Source organism: Panulirus ornatus, chromosome 28 (genome assembly GCF_036320965.1).
Source record: "Panulirus ornatus isolate Po-2019 chromosome 28, ASM3632096v1, whole genome shotgun sequence".
NCBI classification, from domain to species: domain Eukaryota; kingdom Metazoa; phylum Arthropoda; class Malacostraca; order Decapoda; family Palinuridae; genus Panulirus; species Panulirus ornatus.
In genome coordinates this window covers 624,951-647,694 of record NC_092251.1, presented here as the reverse complement: position 1 = coordinate 647,694, position 22,744 = coordinate 624,951, and the positions used below count along the sequence as shown (strand labels likewise).

The 22,744-nt window shown below is 42.4% G+C and overlaps 1 protein-coding gene across 3 annotated transcripts in view; it reads right to left on the bottom strand.

The window, feature by feature from the left end:
* Positions 1 to 22,744, bottom strand: part of LOC139757751 (uncharacterized) — a 136,627-nt gene that overhangs the window by 35,962 nt on the left and 77,921 nt on the right. For all 3 annotated transcript variants that reach the window (XM_071678509.1, XM_071678508.1, XM_071678507.1), the window contains one exon: positions 32 to 3,066. In XM_071678509.1, coding sequence (XP_071534610.1) covers positions 32 to 2,635 — 2,604 coding nt within the window. In that variant the 5' untranslated portion in view covers positions 2,636 to 3,066. The remainder of the gene's footprint in view (positions 1 to 31; positions 3,067 to 22,744) is intronic.

Genomic DNA, 22,744 nt, shown 5'->3' with positions numbered 1-22,744 from the left:
ATTTCACGGTAAAATTTAGAAAAAAACTTACCGTCTTGTAGTCCTCATTATTCGAGGAAATATCACCTCCCATGGAGCCAGGTGTGGTGGAGTCTGTATCACAACAAGGTGGCCTGTCTTTGTCTAGCTGGTGAGTCAGTAAAAGAGGTCTGTCTTGGCTGTAGCTCACTGATGATCCAATATTAGCGAGGGGAGCTGAATGGTTTACTATTTTTTCATTTTCGCTCACTGAATGCTGCTTCTTATCTAACTGGGTGTGTACCTGGTCGATCTGGTTTACATGTCCAGAAAGTGAGTGAGACAACAAGTGAGGGTACATGAGTGAAACAACCTCATAGGCATTAGTGCGTGAAGATAGACAAGGAAGCACATCAGGTGGCAAGACCTGGGAACGACTCAAGAAGGTGGGCAACAGCATCAGCGAGGCAGAGCTTCTGAGTGTCCCAGTAGGGGTGTCTTCCGGGGACAGCAGGGCTGCCACGTCTCCTGACTGCACCAATCGACGCAGCTCCTCTAGGGAGGGAAGCCCAGTGCCTACACTACCCCCACGTCCTCCCACTGTCTCTGAGGACTGAGATGTTGAACCACGTCTGCTGCTGATGGTGGTGTTGGCATCTCGGAGGCTGGAAGAATCCCGAGGAGTCCATTCAAGATCGCGCATAAGTGAACCACACACAACCATGTTTAGAAAAATTCCAGCAAGGATTATGAAGCACATTCTCCATCCCCAGTAGTCTACTAGATATTGAATTAATGGTGCAAACAAGAATGTACCGATGCCACTACCTGCCACAGCAATTCCGGTTGCTAGTGAGCGCTTCTTCTCAAAATAAAAGGCAACAATGACTATAGCAGCAACATAACATACAGCCAGTCCCAGACCTGTAATAATGCCCACAGTCAGTAACAACAGTGGAATTGTGTTTACAAAGGCACTGACAAAGAATCCAAAGCAGGCAATTACAGCACCACAGATTGTTACTGTCTGACAACCATACCGGTCCGTCAGAAGGGAGGCGAGCGGTCCGGCAAGCAGCGGTATTGCCATGAACAAACTTCCCACCCAAGAAGTCAATGACTTGCCCTCCTTGAAGTAGCTGAGCAGCTCGACAAACAGTACACCGAAAGACATTGTTACACCGTCTGCAATACAGTGAACCATGAAGGACGCTGCTACTATCACCCAGCCCCAGCCTCCATCGGGCGCTCGTCGCTCTAGTTCGGTTCCTTGTGAATTACTAGAATCACTCGAGCTGGAACCCAAGCTAATACTACTAGAGCCTGATATTTGTCTGCGGCGCCATTTCTTTGGCACTAATAAATTAGATGCAACATCTGATGGCGAGGAGTCAGGCATAAGCTTGGCCCATAGACGTGAGAGTTGTTCTCCATGGGTTGGTGAGGCACCACCACCATTAGGTTTGTGTATCGACACCTGACCATCCTCAGTGACGAGTGTATCATGCTGAATGTTGGCATCCTCTTCATCGTATGGTGTATCAAACTGGACATGAGCACCAGAAGCAACTCGTGTCCCGGCCTTGAGACACCCACTGTTAGGCGTAGAGGGGCTACGCCCTTCTAGATCTCTGCTGCTCGAGTGAGAGGACAAACCAACATTAACAGTGAAACCAACATTGACGCTAGACTCTCCTCCGCATGACGCTATGGGACTCAGTCCACCACATGCAGATACCTTTTTGTTGCCAGTGTTCCCACTTTTAATGCAGCCCCCGTTAGTGCTGCTACAGCTGCTGCTTCCAGGACTGTTGCCTGAGTCGCTTCTGTTACTTGAGTCACTAACTCTAGGAGAGTCAGTGGAAGAAAGTGAGGAATAATCAGAATTACAGTTCTTGTGCCTCCTCTTAGCTATGGATATTTTTGATGTTCCTGTCCTTGCTACTTCGAAACTAGTTGAGCTTTGTTGGTTATGTACTCCATGTCGATAATCGCTGACATTACTTCGCTCATGATGTGTACAGCACGACTTTTTCTGGATGTCACAGTCACATCTGACATCTGTGCCCGTCACAGCATCACTCTTGCTCTGGTTTTCGGTGTCATCAAGTGTTCTGTCATCACATATGGGACTCGTCTGTGTGCTGCTGTCTACAAGATCCTCTCGCTTATCACTTGTATCATTTTCTGCACCAGGATCGGTCAAGTTAGTATTGCAAATGCTAGTGCCAGGCGATGAAATATTACTGCTCATAGTGCAACTTTGTGGTTTTTCTCCTTGATCACCAGATGTCACGCCACCACATCCAACTGTTTGGAATTCCCGTGCACTAGACTCACTCGGGGAAGAAATCCTTACATGACAGCCACTCTTGGTCTGGCTATTGCTTAAAATATCATCTTGACACACCGGGTCACTCGAGGCCCCCTTCACCGAGATATCTGACTGTCCACCGTTTTGGACTTGTACTGTATTACCCTGGGTTGTGGAAACAGGCGGTGGTTCCTGCTGCAATGGGTGGGCGTCCTGCGGAGGATATGGTGGTTCTCCATCTTGGTCCCCAGCAGCAGCGTCCCCACTGGAGACCCCTACACCATCACAACACTCACCACCGCCCTCTGTCTGGCTGGCCCTGAGCTGGGATCTGCTCACCGCCGCCGCGGACGACATGCTCATGTTTCTTAACAAAATATTTCTCCTTTGGTAACTTTCACTGTCCTTACACTCTATATATAATCAATTTACTAACAGATATGCACTCAGTTTATAGATATTTAATAAAAACGAAGTCTTTGTTAACAACTTTTTGAAAAACGTAGCACCAACATATCTTTTAATAGAGTGCATTAGTACTTCACAACCAGTGCTGTAACCTCGAGTAGAGGGACAAGTCCGTGTGGGAATGTTGGGTATCACAGCGGAAGGAGAGGGGGCGGGGGTGCCGCCGATGGTGTCGCCGGAGGAGGTCAGGTTTGACGTGGCCCGGTGGCGCTGGTGACAGGGCAGGAGGATCCAGGTGTGGAGGAGGAGGTACGTAAGGACCCGCCGTACCAGCACCAAGGGCAGCACGCTTTTAAACGGTCCCAGCCCGGCCATTACACTCCGCCCTGCAACACAAGAGGTTTACATTTAGATATGATAACGATATAATTTACAATACATTGTTGTAAAATGTTTCTAAACATACTTTAGGCTCCCTTTCCGTGGTTAATGATGCTTATGAAATAAAACAATAATCTTAACATGTATTTCTCGACGAACAGATCCGTGAGAGCTGTCCAGATGCTACGTGGTGTTCGTTTTCCAAAGTATGAGCCATAACTTAAAATGATTTGACTGTTTATTAGGTTCAACAGGGTTAAGGGACAAGTTAACTAAATACAAGTTTGAATGGAGAAAAAATGGAGGAAGTGAAGTGTTTTAGATAACTGGGAGTGGACTTGGCAGGGAATGGAACCATGGAAGTGGAAGTGGGTCACAAGGTGGGGAGGGGGCGAAGGTTTTGGGAGCGATGAAGAATGTGTGGAAGGAGAGAAAGTTATCTCGGAGAGCAAAAATGGGTATGTTTGAAGGCATAGTAATTCCAACAATGCTATATGGTAGCGAGGCATGGGTTATATATATAGGGTTGTACAGAGAGGGAAGGACGTATTGGAAATGAAATGTTTGAGGACAATATATGGTGTAAGGTGGTTTGATCGAGTAAGTAATAATAGGGTAAGAGAGATGTGTGGTTATAAAAAGAGTGTGGTTGAGAGAGCAGAAGAGGGTGTTTTGAAATGGTTTGGTCACATGGAGAGAATGAGTGAGGAAAGATTGACCAAGAGGATATATGTGTCAGAGGTGTAGGGAATGAGGAGAAGTGGGAGACCAAATTGGAGGTGGAAAGATGGAGTGAAAAAGATTTTGAGTGATCGGGGCCTGAGTATGCAGGAGGGTAAAAGGCGTGCAAGGAATAGAGTGAATTGGAACGATGTGGTATACCGGGGTAGACGTGCTGTCAGTAGATTGAACCAGGGCATGTGAGGCGTCTGGGGTAAACCATGGAAAGTTCTGTGGGGCCTGGATGTGGAAAGGGAGCTGTGGTTTCGGTGCATTATTACATGACAGCTAGAGACTGAGTGTGAACGAATGTGGCCTTTGTTGTCTTTTCCTAGGGCTGCCTCGCACGCGCGCCGGGGGGAGGGGGTTGCCATTTCATGTGTGGCGGGGTGGCGACGAAAATAGATGATGGCAGAAGTATGAATATGCACATGTGTATATATGTATATGTCTGTGTATGTATATGTATGTATACGTTGAAATGTATAGGTATGTATATGTGCGTGTGTGAGCGTTTATGTATATACATGTGTATATGAGTGGGTTGGGCCATTCTTTCGTCTGTTTCCTTGCGCTACCTCGCAAACGCGGAAGACAGCGACTACGTATAATAATAAATAAATGATTATATATATATATATATATATATATATATATATATATATATATATATATATATATATATATATATATATATATAATTCATTTAACTTTTTAGTGAAGAACTCGTTTCCCTTTAAATATAATCTGAGATGAAGCCATATGTAAAGCATTGCCAGGTACTGCAAATTGATAATATAAAAAAGTCGTACATATATTTATCATATCTGTGTTGAAGATGATGATGCTGAGCGTATCCTGTCTGATGAGTAAACATTCATACGTTAAAAGAAGAGAACAGTGAAACTACAGCAATGTGCTTGAGAATAACCAGTCGATATATGATAAGATGTGCCAAGGTGCCCACAAACAAGTGACTCTTTATTACACTGGATGTAGAGGACGCACAAATGTGGCGTGTTTGGCATGAATGTGCCCATGACTACCAGTCGGCAGCAAGACTGTAACGGGAGGCGCGGGGCTACACTCTGCCAAGGTCACTCTGTGGTTTAGTCTCCTACGGATGTGAAGATTTTTTATTTATTTTTTGGCAATGATGATTATCTTCTATTACTGACAATCTTTTAACATCTTTATTCAGCCATTTTGGAAGGGAGAAATGGTAAAGTATATAATTGCACTTACATAATCACAAACCTCGCCGTTGGTTTTACCGCTGCTGAGGAACAATGGCCTTGGTTAGCGTGGTTCGCGGGTACAAAGAAACGGATTCTGCTTTTTGTTAATCAATTAATGATGTTTTATCCGATGAGAATAAGTGAAACTTATAAAATTCTCCCTATGAAAGAATACTGTTTCACTTATTCACAAATTCTGTGTTTAATAGAGTCGCTCAAAAGTACGCGGATCTAATCTGGAACAAGGCTGTCGGTTTACAATCACCTCGGTGTTCATCCTTCCTTTGGGCTGATCAATGAATACGTCTACAATGATAGGAGATAAACGGCGGTACTCCGTTGTGATGTTGGGATTTTAATAACTTTGTTAGAAAAATTACATACCAGACCATGCCAGACTTTTACGCAACCGACCTCCATTCGGGTAGTCACCTGTTTACCAAATTATGTCTTGGATGATATTCATTTACCTGTTTCAAAGTCTGTTTTCATTGAACTGATGAAACTGTGTATAAAAGACTGTGTATTTCAGTTCAATGGAGATTATGTTCAAAAATTTGGTATGGCAATGGGTAACCCTCTTTCACCTGTACTAAGTAATCTTTATATGGAATTTCTTGAAACAATTACTAAAGGATATCTTACCTTCTAATGCAATGTGGTTTAGGTATGTAGATGATGTTCTTTGTGTTTGGCCAACAAATGAAAATTTGCAAATATTTCTCCCCTTACTTAACAATTTAGTGCCTTCCATCAAATTTACTGTAGAAAATTAAAATAATGGTATGTTACCATTTATAGATTGCAAGATCCATAGGCAAGGAAACAAGTTTAAGTTTAGCATATACAGAACACCTACCAATGTATGCTCATATATCCATTATTACTCATCTCAACATGACAGAGTTAAATTATCATCTTTACAATCTACGTTCCTTAGGGCATTACGTATTTGCAGTCCAGAGTTTACTGATGATGAGTTTGAGAAGATATATTCTATTGGATCTAAGTTAAAGTACCCTAGATCTTTCATTGATAAATCCTTTAAGTTAGCAAAGAAATCGTTTTATAGAGTTGAGCCCAAACCTCCCATTGACACCAAGAATCTTTTAGTTCTCCCTTTTAATAATAATTTTACTTTACTTCCCATGTTGCTTAAATCCTTTAATGTAAATGTTGCCTTCAGTAACAATAATACTATAAAGAAAATCTTAATCAGGAATTCACCAGAAAATTCTCTTGGGTGCATCTATAAAGTGCCATGTAGATATTGTAATAAGTTTTATGTTGGGCTGACTGGTAAGGATCTTTCTGTTAGACTTAAGCAACATATATATAGTATAAGAACGGGGCAAGAATCAAATGCCTTGCTTAATCACGTTAAAAACATGATCATTGTATTGATTGGAGTAATGCCATCTCAGTTATTAACTCTAACTCTATTACCACGAGAAATATCATTGAATCTTCTATTATTAAATACACAAAGAATTATAATCTTAATATTAGTGGTGGTCTATACAAATTAGAAAACTTTATATATATATATATATATATATATATATATATATATATATATATATATATATATATATATATATATAAATCCCTGGGGATAGGGGAGAAAGAATACTTCCCACGTATTCCCTGCGTGTCGTAGAAGGCGACTAAAAGGGGAGGGAGCGGGGGGCTGGAAATCCTCCCCTCTCGTTATTTTTTTAATTTTACAGAAGAAGGAACAGAGAAGGGGGCCAGGTGAGGATATTCCCTCAAAGGCCCAGTTCTCTGTTTTTAACGCTACCTCGCGAACGCGGGAAATGGCAAATAGTTTGAAAAGAAAAGAATATATATATATATATATATATATATATATATATATATATATATATATATATATATATATATATATTCCTATGAGTCCTCGGGGAATATCTTGATCACATGCAAAATTGTGATCCTTTCTGATCCTTTCCAATATATATATATATATATATATATATATATATATATATATATATATATATATATATATATATATATATATATATATAATTCACAAGTAGAGAGTGTATATAAGAAGCATATATAAGAATGCAGATAAAACTACAAGGAAACAGAATATACGAACTGTCAAGGTCTCGTATAATCACATCGTCAGGAATGAGTGCAGAGAGAGAGAGAGAGAGAGAGAGAGAGAGAGAATATAACAGACCAGTAATATGAGGTGAGGTCGTCAAGGGTGACCTGTGTCCTTATCCCTGCCTGGCCCAGAGGTGACTGGTATAATGTATTGTGGTTCTCTCTCTCTGTACTCGGTCTCAGCAGCAAGGAAATGCAGACACCTTTGGAGTAAGACGCTCTTTGATGGAACTATATTCCCAATGACACAGCCTCGCCAAAAGAGACTTTTCATTCGCAGTGTAACCTCGAACAGGCAGAGTCCAGTAACACACACACACACACATATATATATATATATATATATATATATATATATATATATATATATATATATATATATATATATATATATATAATGTTCATACATTTATGGATCTGGAGAAGGCATATGATAGAGTTGATAGAGATGCTCTGTGGAAGGTATTAAGAATATATGGTGTGGGAGGCAAGTTGTTAGAAGCAGTGAAAAGTTTTATCGAGGATGTAAGGCATGTGTACGTGTAGGAAGAGAGGAAAGTGATTGGTTCTCAGTGAATGTAGGTTTGCGGCAGGGGTGTGTGATGTCTCCATGGTTGTTTAATTTGTTTATGGATGGGGTTGTTAGGGAGGTGAATGCAAGAGTTTTGGAAAGAGGGGCAAGTATGAAGTCTGTTGGGGATGAGAGAGCTTGGGAAGTGAGTCAGTTGTTGTTCGCTGATGATACAGCGCTGGTGGCTGATTCATGTGAGAAACTGCAGAAGCTGGTGACTGAGTTTGGTAAAGTGTGTGAAAGAAGAAAGTTAAGAGTAAATGTGAATAAGAGCAAGGTTATTAGGTACAGTAGGGTTGAGGGTCAAGTCAATTGGGAGGTGAGTTTGAATGGAGAAAAACTGGAGGAAGTGAAGTGTTTTAGATATCTGGAAGTGGATCTGGCAGCGGATGGAACCATGGAAGCGGAGGTGGATCATAGGGTGGGGGAGGGGGCGAAAATTCTGGGAGCCTTGAAGAATGTGTGGAAGTCGAGAACATTATCTCGGAAAGCAAAAATGGGTATGTTTGAAGGAATAGTGGTTCAACAATGCTGTATGGTTGCGAGGCGTGGGCTATGGATAGAGTTGTGCGCAGGAGGATGGATATGCTGGAAATGAGATGTTTGAGGACAATGTGTGGTGTGAGGTGGTTTGATCGAGTAAGTAACGTAAGGGTAAGAGAGATGTGTGGAAATAAAAAGAGCGTGGTTGAGAGAGCAGAAGAGGGTGTTTTGAAATGGTTTGGGCACATGGAGAGAATGAGTGAGGAAAGATTGACCAAGAGGATATATGTGTCGGAGGTGGAGGGAACGAGGAGAAGAGGGAGACCAAATTGGAGGTGGAAAGATGGATTGAAAAAGATTTTGTGTGATCGGGGCCTGAACATGCAGGAGGGTGAAAGGAGGGCAAGGAATAGAGTGAATTGGAGCGATGTGGTATACCGGGGTTGACGTGCTGTCAGTGGATTGAATCAAGGCATGTGAAGCGTCTGGGGTAAACCATGGAAAGCTGTGTAGGTATGTATATTTGCGTGTGTGGACGTATGTATATACATGTGTATGGGGGTGGGTTGGGCCATTTCTTTCGTCTGTTTCCTTGCGCTACCTCGCAAACGCGGGAGACAGCGACAAAGCAAAAAAAAAAAAAAAATGTTCATACATACATTGCCTGTAGGGATGAGTCCTCCAACAACCCACAAACATACAAAAATACGTGTAAATACACACATGCAAAACAAAAACATAAAATTTACAAAATACATACGAAAGACACAAGTGTTCACGAATAAAACCATCACATACTAGGAAAAAATCTTGTGTATTCGTACACATGCAACAAACATATAAAAAAAGGATATAATAGGTAAATGCACACATAATGAATAAAAACATAAACAAAAAAGGAAGAAGATTGCACGTGAAATAATCATAAAATGAAGCACAAACAACACTCCATTGGAACACTCTCATATACGTATCTATTTTAACAGCAACCTCCCCTCCAGCACCTCATTCTAAACATAAATGTTGGCACCTCAATAAAGCCGAGTGGAATAACTTATGAAAATTCTTTTTTGAATTTTCTTGGGGAAATTATTTTCTCTTATATGGTGATGCTTCTGTTTCCGCCAAACACACACAAGTTATTGTTGCAGAAATGGAAGCATCTATTCTCTCTTCCTCCAAGACGACCTCTTCCTCCATTCTATGGTTCAATCGTTCTTGTTCTGAGGCCATTAAGGCAAGGGACCAGGCATATCGGGCTTGGAAAAACTCTCCTTCCTCCGTCTCCTATTCAGCATTTATCTCTATCCGTAATCATTTCAAGTATGTCATCCGTCAGGCAAAGCGTTTCTTTATTCAAAGGAAGTGCGATAGCCTTTCCACTTAATTTACTGATGTCTTTCTGGTCTTTTGCGAAATAGTCTGGTGAGAATCTTTTCTATCTTACTCATATATGGTCATTAATTCTGAAAGATTTTGGAAAATCCTATGTAGCTACCCTTGACATATCCAATGCGTTGGACTCGGTGTGGCATCGGGGTCTCATTTTTAAACTTCCCTCTTTTGGTTTCCCTACATCACTTTGCTCCTTCATAACTTGCTTCCTCTCTGGCCGATATATCTCCGTGGTTGTTTATGGCTCAGCCTCTTCCCTTTCTTCTTCAATAGGGGTGTTCTTCAAGGTTCTGTCCCGTCACTAATATTTTTCTTTTTTTTGATGATTTCTTTTCTCCAACAAGTAACCAAATGCACTCATACGCTGATGACTGAACACTACATTCCTCCACATCCTTCAATTCTGCTCCTTCTTCTCTCACTCCATTTGCATCTTGACATAACTTCCTCAATAAACTCAGACTTGGGCAGGATGCCTCAGTTGGGAAGACGATGTCTGGTTGTTTAATGCCTCCAAAACCCAGTTTCTACCCACTTCTCGAAAGAAAATTCCTCAAGACTTTCCCCACGGCTTTGATCTAATGAACATACTTGGTATCACTGTAACATCCACTCTATCTTGGAAAACCCACATTGCGGAAATAGCTGAGTCTGCTTCTAAGAAAGTGGGAGTCAAGTTTAAATGTTGAAATTTCTTTTCTTCCGAACAGTTGTTCCGTTTATACAAAATACTGATCCATCCTTGTATGGAGGACTGCTTTTACGTGTGGGGTGGTTCTAACTCCGCACCTTACTTGACAGAGTTGAAAGCATTCTGACTTATAAACTGTCCCAGGCTAACTTCCAAACTTGACCCAACTGTCCTACGCGGCAATACTGGTTCACTTTCCCTCTTCTATAAGTATTACTCTGTTTTTTGCCACCGAGAGCGCTGCTTGTGTGCCACCACCACTAGCTAGACCACGCAATACTCGGCAAGTTGCTGCGTCACGTGATTATAAAGTCGCCGTTGGTAACTCAAGGGTCCGTTTTGAATATGTTTCTTTCCCTGCACATCGAAGCTCTGGAACTCTACCTTCTCATGTCTTTCCCGGTAATTATGACCTGGCACAATTCTAAAGACAAGTTTTTCACCTCCTCTAAAATTCGTAAATACTTTCACTTGTTTCTTTCTTTTTCTATATCATTAACCTCTCTATATTTCAGTTAAGGCCCGGCCTTGGTGGACTATTGTCCGTGACTGAAGCCCCCAACGTGAAATGGAAGCAACGTCATCTACTACTAAGATGGTAAGTCAACTGACAAAACTACATCAATATTCATGGTACACACACACACACACACACACACACACACACACACACACACACACACATGGGCCTCCGTGGTGTAGCCGTTAACGTTACTGACTATGAGTCAGCACAGGCCAGCCCGGGGTCAGATTCACACGTGTTCGAATCCTGGGCGTGCCGATTGGCTCAAAACCCAACCCAGGTGTTCATCCTCCCCTTGATGGAGGTCGACAGATGGTGTACCTGACTCAGACTGGCGTGTGTGTGTGTGTGTGTGTGTGTGTGTGTGTGTGTGTGTGTGTGTGTGTGTGTGTGTACAACCATAGTATTAAAGACACGATACACTATATATATATATATATATATATATATATATATATATATATATATATATATATATATATATATATATATTTATTTATTTTATTTATTATACTTTGTCGCTGTCTCCCGCGTTTGCGAGGTAGCGCAAGGAAACAGACGAAAGAAATGGCCCCCCCCATACACATGTGTATACATACGTCCACACACGCAAATATACATACCTACACAGCTTTCCATGCTTTACCCCAGACGCTTCACATGCCTTGATTCAATCCACTGACAGCACGTCAACCCTGGTATACCACATCGATCCAATTCACTCTATTCCTTGCCCTCCTTTCACCCTCCTGCATGTTCAGGCCCCGATCACACAAAATCTTTTTCACTCCATCTTTCCACCTCCAATTTGGTCTCCCTCTTCTCCTCGTTCCCTCCACCTCCGACACATATATCCTCTTGGTCAATCTTTCCTCACTCATTCTCTCCATGTGCCCAAACCATTTCAAAACACCCTCTTCTGCTCTCTCAACCACGCTCTTTTTATTACCACACATCTCTCTTACTCTTACATTGCTTACTCGATCAAACCACCTCACACCACACATTGTCCTCAAACATCTCATTTCCAGCACATCCACCCTCCTGCGCACAACTCTATCCATAGCCCACGCCTCGCAACCATACAACATTATTGGAACCACTATTCCTTCAAACATACACATTTTTGCTTTCCGAGATAATGTTCTCGACTTCCACACATTCTTCAAGGCCCCCAGAATTTTCGCCCCCTCCCCCACCCTATGATCCACTTCCGCTTCCATGGTTCCATCCGCTGCCAGATCCACTCCCAGATATCTAAAACACTTCACTTCCTCCAGTTTTTCTCCATTCAAACTCACCTCCCAATTAACTTGACCCTCAACCCTACTGTACCTAATAACCTTGCTCTTATTCACATTTACTCTCAGCTTTCTTCTTTCACACACTTTACCAAACTCAGTCACCAGCTTCTGCAGTTTCTCACCCGAATCAGTCACCGGCGCTGTATCATCAGCGAACAACAACTTACTCACTTCCCAAGCTCTCTCATCCACAACAGACTGCATACTTGCCCCTCTTTCCAAAACTCTTGCATTCACCTCCCTAACAACCCCATCCATAAACAAACTAAACAACCATAGAGACATCACGCACCCCTGCCGCAAACCAACACTCACTGAGAAGCAATCACTTTCCTCTCCTCCTCTTCGTACACATGCCTTACATCTTCGATAAAAACTTTTCACTGCTTCTAGCAACTTGCCTCCCACACCATATATTCTTAATACCTTCCACAGAGCATCTCTATCATCTTTATCATATGCTTTCTCCAGATCCATAAATGCTACATACAAATCCATATGCTTTTCTGAGTATTTCTCATATATATATATATATATATATATATATATATATATATATATATATATATATATATATATATATATATATATATATATATGTGTGTGTGTGTGTGTGAGAAACTGCAGAAGCTGGTGATTGAGTTTGGTAAAGTGTGTGAAAGAAGAAAGTTAAGAGTAAATGTGAGTAAGAGCAAGGTTATTAGGTACAGTAGGGTTGAGGGTCAAGTCAATTGGGAGGTAAGTTTGAATGGAGAAAAACTGGAGGAAGTAAAGTGTTTTAGAGATCTGGGAGTGGATCTGGCAGCGGATGGAACCATGGAAGCGGAAGTGGATCATAGGGTGGGGGAGGGGGCGAAAATCCTGGGAGCCTTGAAGAATGTGTGGAAGTAGAGAACATTATCTCGGAAAGCAAAAATGGGTATGTTTGAAGGAATAGTAGTTCCAACAATGTTGTATGGTTGCGAGGCGTGGGCTATGGATAGAGTTGTGCGCAGGAGGATGGATGTGCTGGAAATGAAATGTTTGAGGACAATGTGTGGTGTGAGGTGGTTTGATCGAGTAAGTAACGTAAGGGTAAGAGAGATGTGTGGAAATAAAAAGAGCGTGGTTGAGAGAGCAGAAGAGGGTGTTTTGAAATGGTTTGGGCACATGGAGAGAATGAGTGAGGAAAGATTGACCAAGAGGATATATGTGTCGGAGGTGGAGGGAACGAGAAGTGGGAGACCAAATTGGAGGTGGAAAGATGGATTGAAAAAGATTTTGTGTGATCGGGGCCTGAACATGCAGGAGGGTGAAAGGAGGGCAAGGAATAGAGTGAATTGGATCGATGTGGTATACCGGGGTTGACGTGCTGTCAGTGGATTGAATCAGGGCATGTGAAGCGTCTGGGGTAAACCATGGAAAGCTGTGTAGGTATGTATATTTGCGTGTGTGGACGTATGTATATACATGTGTATGGGGGTGGTTTGGGCCATTTCTTTCGTCTGTTTCCTTGCGCTACCTCGCAAACGCGGGAGACAGCGACAAAGCAAAATAAAAAAAAAAAAAAAAAAAAAATATATATATATATATATATATATATATATATATATATATATATATATATATATATATATATATATATATATTTCAAACCATTCGCCATTTCCCGCATTAGCAAGGTAGCGTTAAGAACAGACGACTGGGACTCTGAGGGAGTATCCTCACATGGCCCCCTTCTCTGTTCCTTCTCTTGGAAAGTTAAAAAAAAAAACAAGAGGGGAGGATTTCCAGCCCCCCCGCTCCCTCCCATTTTAGTCGCCTTCTACGACACGCAGGGAATACGTGGGAAGTACTCTTTCTCCCCTATCCCCAGGGATAATAAATATATATATATATATATATATATATATATATATATATATATATATATATATATATATATATATATTCACTCCATTTGGTCTCCCACTTCTCCTCGTTCCCTCCACATCCGACACATATATCCTCTTGGTCAATCTTTCCTCACTCATTCTCTCCATGTGCCCAAACCATTTCAAAACACCCTCTTCTGCTCTCTCAACCACGCTCTTTTTATTACCACACATCTCTCTTACTCTTACATTGCTTACTCGATCAAACCACCTCACACCACACATTGTCCTCAAACATCTCATTTCCAGCACATCCACCCTCCTGCGCACAACTCTATCCATAGCCCACGCCTCGCAACCATACAACATTATTGGAACCACTATTCCTTCAAACATACCCATTTTTGCTTTCCGAGATAATGTTCTCGACTTCCACACATTCTTCAAGGCTCCCAGGATCTTCGCCCCCTCCCCCACCCTATGATTCACTTCCGCTTCCATGGTTCCATCCGCTGCCAGATCCATTCCCAGATATCTAAAACACTTTACTTCCTCCAGTTTTTCTCCATTCAAACTTCCCTCCCAACTGACTTGACCCTCAACCCTACTGTACCTAATAACCTTGCTCTTATTCACATTTACTCTTAACTTTCTTCTTTCACACACTTTACCAAACTCAGTCACCAGCTTCTGCAGTTTCTCACATGAATCAGCCACCAGCGCTGTATCATCAGCGAACAACAACTGACTCACTTCCCAAGCTCTCTCATCCCCAACAGACTGCATACTTGCCCCTCTTTCCAAAACTCTTGCATTCACCTCCCTAACAACCCCATCCATAAACAAATTAAACAACCATGGAGACATCACACACCCCTGCCGCAAACCTACATTCACTGGAAAGATGGAGTGAAAAAGATTTTGAGTGATCGGGGCCTGAACATGCAGGAGGGTGAAAGGCGGGCAAGGAATAGAGTGAATTGGATCGATGTGGTATACCGGGGTTGATGTGCTGTCAGTGGATTGAATCAGGGCATGTGAAGCGTCTCGGGTAAACCATGGAAAGTTTGTGGGGCCTGGATGCGGAAAGGGAGCTGTGGTTTCGGGAATTATTGCATGACAGCTAGAGACTGAGTGTGAACGAATGGGGCCTTTGTTGTCTTTTCCTAGTGCTACCTCGCACACATGAGGGGGGAGGGGGATGGTATTCCAGGTGTGGCGAGGTGGCGATGGGAATGAATAAAGGCAGACAGTGTGAATTGTGTGCATGGGTATATATGTATGTGTCTGTGTGTGTATATATATATGTGTACATTGAGATGTATAGGTATGTATATTTGCGTGTGTGGACGTGTATGTATATACATGTGTATGGGGGGGGTTGGGCCATTTCTTTCGTCTGTTTCCTTGCGCTACCTCGCAAACGCGGGAGACAGCGACTAAGCAAAATAAAAATATAAAAAAAAATTTATATATATATATATATATATATATATATATATATATATATATATTTATATATATATATACATATGGCTATGGATAGAGTTGTGCGCAGGAGGATGGATGTGCTGGAAATGAGATGTTTGAGGACAATGTGTGGTGTGAGGTGGTTTGATCGAGTAAGTAACGTAAGGGTAAGAGAGATGTGTGGAAATAAAAAGAGCGTGGTTGAGAGAGCAGAAGAGGGTGTTTTGAAATGGTCTGGGCACATGGAGAGAATGAGTGAGGAAAGATTGACCAAGAGGATATATGTGTCGGAGGTGGAGGGAACGAGGAGAAGAGGGAGACCAAATTGGAGGTGGAAAGATGGAGTGAAAAAGATTTTGTGTGATCGGGGCCTGAATATGCAGGAGGGTGAAAGGAGGGCAAGGAATAGAGTGAATTGGAGCGATGTGGTATACCGGGGTTGACGTGCTGTCAGTGGATTGAATCAAGGCATGTGAAGCGTCTGGGGTAAACCATGGAAAGCTGTGTAGGTATGTATATTTGCGTGTGTGGACGTATGTATATACATGTGTATGGGGGTGGGTTGGGTCATTTCTTTCGTCTGTTTCCTTGCGCTACCTCGCAAACGCGGGAGACAGCAACAAAGAAAAAAAAAAAAAAAAAAAAAAAAATATATATATATATATATATATATATATATATATATATATATATATATATATATATATATATATATATATATACATATATATATCCCTGGGGATAGGGGATTAAGAATACTTCCCAAGCATTCCTCACGTGTAGTAGAAGGCGACTAAAGGGGACGGGAGCGGGGGGCCAGAAACCCTCCCCTCCTTGTATTTTAACTTTCTAAAAGGGGAAACAGAAGAAGGAGTCACGCGAGGAGTGCTCATCCTCCTCGAAGGCTCGGATTGGGGTGTCTAAATGTGTGTGGATGTAACCAAGATGAGAAAAAAGGAGAGATAGGTAGTATGTTTGAGGAAAGGAACCTGGATGTTTTGGCTCTGAGTGAAACGAAGCTAAAGGGTAAAGGGGAAGAGTGGTTTGGGAAGGTCTTGGGAGTAAAGTCAGGGGTTAGTGAGAGGACAAGAGCAAGGGAAGGAGTAGCACTACTCCTGAATCAGGAGTTGTGGGAGTATGTGATAGAGTGTAAGAAAGTAAATTCTAGATTGATATGGGTAAAACTGAAAGTTGATGGAGAGAGATGGGTGATTATTGGTGCATATGCACCTGGGCATGAGAAAAAAGATCATGAGAGGCAAGTGTTTTGGGAGCAGCTGAATGAGTGTGTTAGTGGTTTTGATGCAAAAGACCGGGTTATAGTGATGGGTATTTGAATGCAAACGTGAATAATGTGGCAGTTGAGGGAATAATTGGATACATGGAGTGTTCATTGTTGTAAATGGAAATGGTGAAGAGCTTGTAGACTTATGTGCTGAAAAAGGACTGGTGATTGGGAATACCTGGTTTAAAAAGCGAGATATACATAAGTATACGTATGTAAGTAGGAGAAATGGCCAGAGAGCGTTGTTGGATTACGTGTTAATTGATAGACGCACGAAAGAGAGACTTTTGGATGTTAATGTGCTGAGAGGTGCAACTGGAGGGATGTCTGATCATTATCTTGTGGAAGCAAAGGTGAAGATTTGTGGGGGTTTTCAGAAAAGAAGAGAGAATGTTGGGGTGAAGAGAGTGGTGAGAGTAAGTGAGCTTGGGAAGGAGACTTGTATGAGGAAGTACCAGGAGAGACTGAGTACAGAATGGAAAAAGGTGAGAACAAAGGAGGTAAGGGGAGTGGGGGAGGAATGGGATGTATTTAGGGAAGCAGTGATGGCTTGCGCAAAAGATGCTTGTGGCATGAGAAGCGTGGGAGGTGGGTTGATTAGAAAAGGTAGTGAGTGGTGGGATGAAGAAGTAAGATTATTAGTGAAAGAGAAGAGAGAGAGGCATTTGAACGATTTTTGCAGGGAAAAAATGCAAATGAGTGAGAGAGGTATAAAAGAAAGAGGCAGGAGGTCAAGAGAAAGGTGCAAGAGGTGAAAAAGAGGGCAAATGAGAGTTGGGGCGAGAGAGTATCATTAAATTTCACGGAGAATAAAAAGATGTTTTGGAAGGAGGTAAATAAAGTGCGTAAGACAAGGGAGTAAATGGGAACTTCAGTGAAGGGGGCAAATGGGGAGGAGATAACAAGTAGTGGTGATGTGAGAAGGAGATGGAGTGAGTATTTTGAAGGTTTGTTGAATGTGTTTGATGATAGAGTGGCAGATGTGGGGTGTCTTGGTCGAGGTGGTGTGCAAAGTGAGAGGGTTGGGGAAAATGATTTGGTAAATAGAGAAGAGGTAGTAAAAGCTTTACGGAAGATGAAAGCCGGCAAAGCAGCAGGTTTGGATGGCATTGCAGTGGAATTTATTAAAAAAGGGGGTGACTGTATTGTTGACTGGTTGGTAAGGTTATTTAATGTATGTATGATTCATGGTGAGGTGCCTGAGGATTGGCGGAATGCTTGCATAGTGCAATTGTACAAAGGCAAAAGGGATAAGAGTGAGTGCTCAAATTACAGAGGTATAAGTTTGTTGAGTATTCCTGGTAAATTATATGGGAGGGTATTGATTGAGAGGGTGAAGGCATGTACAGAGCATCAGATTGGGGAAGAGCAGTGTGGTTTCAGAAGTGGTAGAGGATGTGTGGATCAGGTGTTTGCTTTGAAGAATGTATGTGAGAAATACTTAGAAAATCAAATGGATTTGTATGTAGCATTTATGGATCTGGAGAAGGCATATGATAGAGTTGATAGAGATACTCTGTGGAAGGTATTAAGAATATATGGTGTGGGAGGCAAGTTGTTAGAAGCAGTGAAAAGTTTTTATCGAGGATGTAAGGCACGTGTACATGTAGCAAGAGAGGAAAGTAATTGGTTCTCAGTGAATGTAGGTTTGCGGCAGGGGTGTGTGATGTCTCCATGGTTGTTTAATTTGTTTATGGATGGGGTTGTTAGGGAGGTGAATGCAAGAGTTTTGGAAAGAGGGGCAAGTATGCAGTCTGTTGGGGATGAGAGAGCTTGGGAAGTGAGTCAGTTGTTGTTCGCTGATGATACAGCGCTGGTGGCTGATTCATGTGAGAAACTGCAGAAGCTGGTGACTGAGTTTGGTAAAGTGTGTGAAAGAAGAAAGTTAAGAGTAAATGTGAATAAGAGCAAGGTTATTAGGTACAGTAGGGTTGAGGGTCAAGTCAATTGGGAGGTAAGTTTGAATGGAGAAAAACTGGAGGAAGTAAAGTATTTTAGATATCTGGAAGTGGATCTGGCAGCGGATGGAACCATGGAAGCGGAAGTGAATCATAGGGTGGTGGAGGGGGCGAAAATTCTGGGAGCATTGAAAAATATGTGGAAGTCGAGAACATTATCTCGGAAAGCAAAAATGGGTATATTTGAAGGAACAGTGGTTCCAACAATTTGTATGGTTGCGAGGCGTGGGCTATGGATAGAGTTGTGCGCAGGAGGGTGGATGTGCTGGAAATGAGATGTTTGAGGATAATATGTGGTGTGAGGTGGTTTGATCGAGTAAGTAATAATAGGGTAAGAGAGATGTGTGGTAATAAAAAGAGTGTGGTTGAGAGAGCAAAAGAGGGTGTTTTGAAATGGTTTGGTTACATGGAGAGAATGAGTGAGGAAAGATTGACCAAGAGGATATATGTGTCAGAGGTGGAGGGAACGAGGAGAAGTGGGAGACCAAATTGGAGGTGGAAAGATGGAGTGAAAAATATTTTGAGTGATCGGTGCCTGAACATGCAGGAGGGTGAAAGGCGTGCAAGGAATAGAGTGAATTGGAACGATGTGGTATACCGGGGTCGATGTGCTGTCAATGGATTAAACCAGGGCATGTGAAGCGTCTGGGGTAAACCGTGGAAAGTTCTGTGGGGCCTGGATGTGAAAAGGGAGCTGTGGTTTCGGTGCATTATTACATGACAAGTAGAGACTGACTGTGAACGAATGGGGCCTTTGTTGTCTTTTCCTAGCGATACCTCACACACATGAGGGGGGAGGGGGTTGTTATTCCATGTGTGGCGAGGTGGCGATGGGAATAGATAAAGGCAGCGAGTATGAATTATGTACATGTGTATATATGTATATGTCTGTGTGTGTATATGTATGTGTACATTGAGATGTATAGGTATGTATATTTGCGTGTGTGGACGAGTATGTATATACATGTGTATGTGGGTGGGTTGGGCCATTTCTTTCGTCTGTTTCCTTGCGCTACCTCGTTAACGCGGGAGACAGCGACAAAGCATAATAAATATAAAAAAATAAAAAATAATATATATATATATATATTTTTTTTTATACTATTCGCCATTTCCCGCGATAGCGAGGTAGCGTTAAGAACAGAGGACTGGGCCTTTGAGGGAATATCCTCACCTGGCCCTCTTCTCTGTTCCTTCTTTTGGAAAAAAAAAAAAAAAACGAGAGAGGAGGATTTCCAGCCCCCCGCTCCCTTCCCTTTTAGTCGCCTTCTACGACACGCAGGGAATACGTGGGAAGTATTCTTTCTCCCCTTCCCCAGGGAATCCTATATATATATATATATATATATATATATATATATATATATATATATATATATATATATATATATATATATATTCTCCAAACTTGTTTTCCTGTAACTGTGTCAAGGAAGCGAAAGCAAACGTTACAACAGCTGATGTAAACGTTACCAGCACTGTACTACCACACTGAGCTCCTACATGATGCCCACTCAAGATGTGGTCAGGCGTATCGTTAACTGTCACACGTGAAAGTGACATTTGTCTCAACACTTAAGTGAGAATAATAGGGAGAAAAGGAAGACTTGGCTTTCCCTAAAACAACTAAGTCACGTCGCTTTTCTCATAAGATCATAGCAAAACAGTAAGAAAACCGAGCTTACTTGTCAGGTCTGTTTACTGTTTGTCTGCAACAATGTTCTATATGTCCTTGGTGGAGACGTGCTAGAGCCTTTAGCGGCAGCTGTTCTACAGTGGTAGGTGTGGTGGTGGAGTCACAGGGACTCCGCTGCTGGAGGAATCACTTAAGAACTCCAGGTATACGGATACCGCAAAAGTACTGAGGTTTCACCAGTTGTGAGGGAGGTTTCCGTTGCCGCCTCGGACCCATATGGACTCGCTGTTTACAGTGCGGGGCTGAGGATGTGTCAACACTACCATGGCAGCAACAGCGGTGTCCAAGCCAATATGAAATAATTATATATGAAAAATAAACCAGCAGCGCAGATTCAGACAATAAACATGAAACCCATAATATTCCCTTCACGTCACCGCTTTAACATTTACACTATAACATTGTTCTTAACCGCCGCCACACAGTTAGTTATATCTACATTCATTCTTGTGACCACCTGTCGGCCTATAAGGTTCTGATGTGTACAAGCATTAATAATCAAATGCCAAGAATCACCCTAATGATGCTATTCTTGGCTCCTCTGTTGACGTTTGCCAGGCTTTCACTAACTTCACTGCCTGAAATGCGTCACAATCAGTCAGTTTGCGGGTCCTGATAAGAAATCAACTTGGATGGTTCCCAGAAGAAACCCAGCATCATCAGCATGTGAAGAAGACGGTTTTCAGAACAAGAAAACCATGTCAGATGCTGAACAGGTTCGCTAATAGTAGCAGTTCTCTCCATCACCCAACTCAACTCCAGTAGCAGTCGCTCATGCTTGTTTATTCAGGAGCACACCTTCTTATGACTTCATCCTCACCTGCCGAGGTCGTGTCGCTGCAGCAGTATCATGCGTCTTTGTTGTTGTTTTCAGGCTCGCCAAAGTCTCGGCAGGGAATGGCCTCTCGTCCTTTGGCAGACCCTTCCGTCTAGCAGCGCGACCTGGTGCTCATCACAAGAACCATCATAAAACAAACATGAAAATTCAGACTCTTGGATGATGGAGCCAAGACAATGTGCCCAACGAATACACATCTCTCCAACGTGTATTCAAGATCGAAGTTATAATCTGTGACTAAGCAAGAACCAGCTCATGGTCAGCCGTCACAAGGATGCCGTAGAGGGCATATTCCAGTCCTCAGTATCCCGCCACGTGGGAATGGGTCATACTATCATGTATCTTTTGATGGATTAGTTTGCAAGTTATTGTGGTATTCAATCCTCCGGTGGGAATCCCTCGAAAACTGGCACTTTTCGTCAGTACTTACTCTTGACCTTTCCCTCAAGACGTAAGTACGTAAAGTGAACATGTCCAGTATCCTCAGAGCTTAGCAATATCGTCAACTAAACCAGTTTCAAAAGAGAAGTAAAAAGAAAAATCTTACTCTTTTCAGCTTTCGCTCGGTAACTCCTTAAGACTGACGAGCCAGTCACCTGACACGGTTAACCTGGAGATGACATAAGCCGGCCCACCATCCACCCTTGACGGGATGAGAATTGACGGGGTGACTGACCACTACTCTTGACGGGACGAGGATTGACGGGGTGATCACCACCCTTCAGGCATTGTTTCCAAAGTGTCAGACGTCAGATCTTCACAAACGACCTGCAGGTATCTCTAAGCCAACTTAAGGTTACAAGGAGGAAAAATTTTACCACACAGTTGTAAGAAATATCTTGTAAATAATGACGTTCCTCTTGCTCAGTGCTAGACATAATGGGACACACACAGGTGTCGCCCCACTCACGGCCATCCACAGGTAAGCCTTAAGTGGTTTATCCCAGACGCTTCACATGCCCTGGTTCAGTCCACTGACAGCACGTCGATCCCTGTACACCACATCGTTCCAATTAACTCTATCCTGGGCACGTCTTTCACCCTCCTGTATGTTCAGGGCCGGATCGCTCAATATCTTTATCACTCCATCCTTCCATCTCCAATATAGTCTACAGGTTCTTCTTCTTTCCACTTCTGACATATGTATCCTCTTTGCCAACCTTTCCTCGCTCAGTCTCTCCATACGTCCAGACCGTTTCTGCACACCCTCTTCTGCTCTCTCAACCACACTCTTTCTATTACCACACACCTCTCCTACTATTTCATTACTTACTCGATCAAACCACCTCACACCACATAATAACTCAAACAATTGATTTCTAACATATCCACTCTCCTCCACACAGTCTTGTTTACAGCCCATGCTGGGACTGATATACCTTCAAACATACCCATGTTTGCCCTCCCAGATAACGGTCTACCTTTCAACATATTTTTCAGTGCTCCCAGAATAATTTCCTCCCACTCCTATTTTATGGCTCACTTCCGCTTCCCTGGTTCTATTCGCTGCCACAACCAC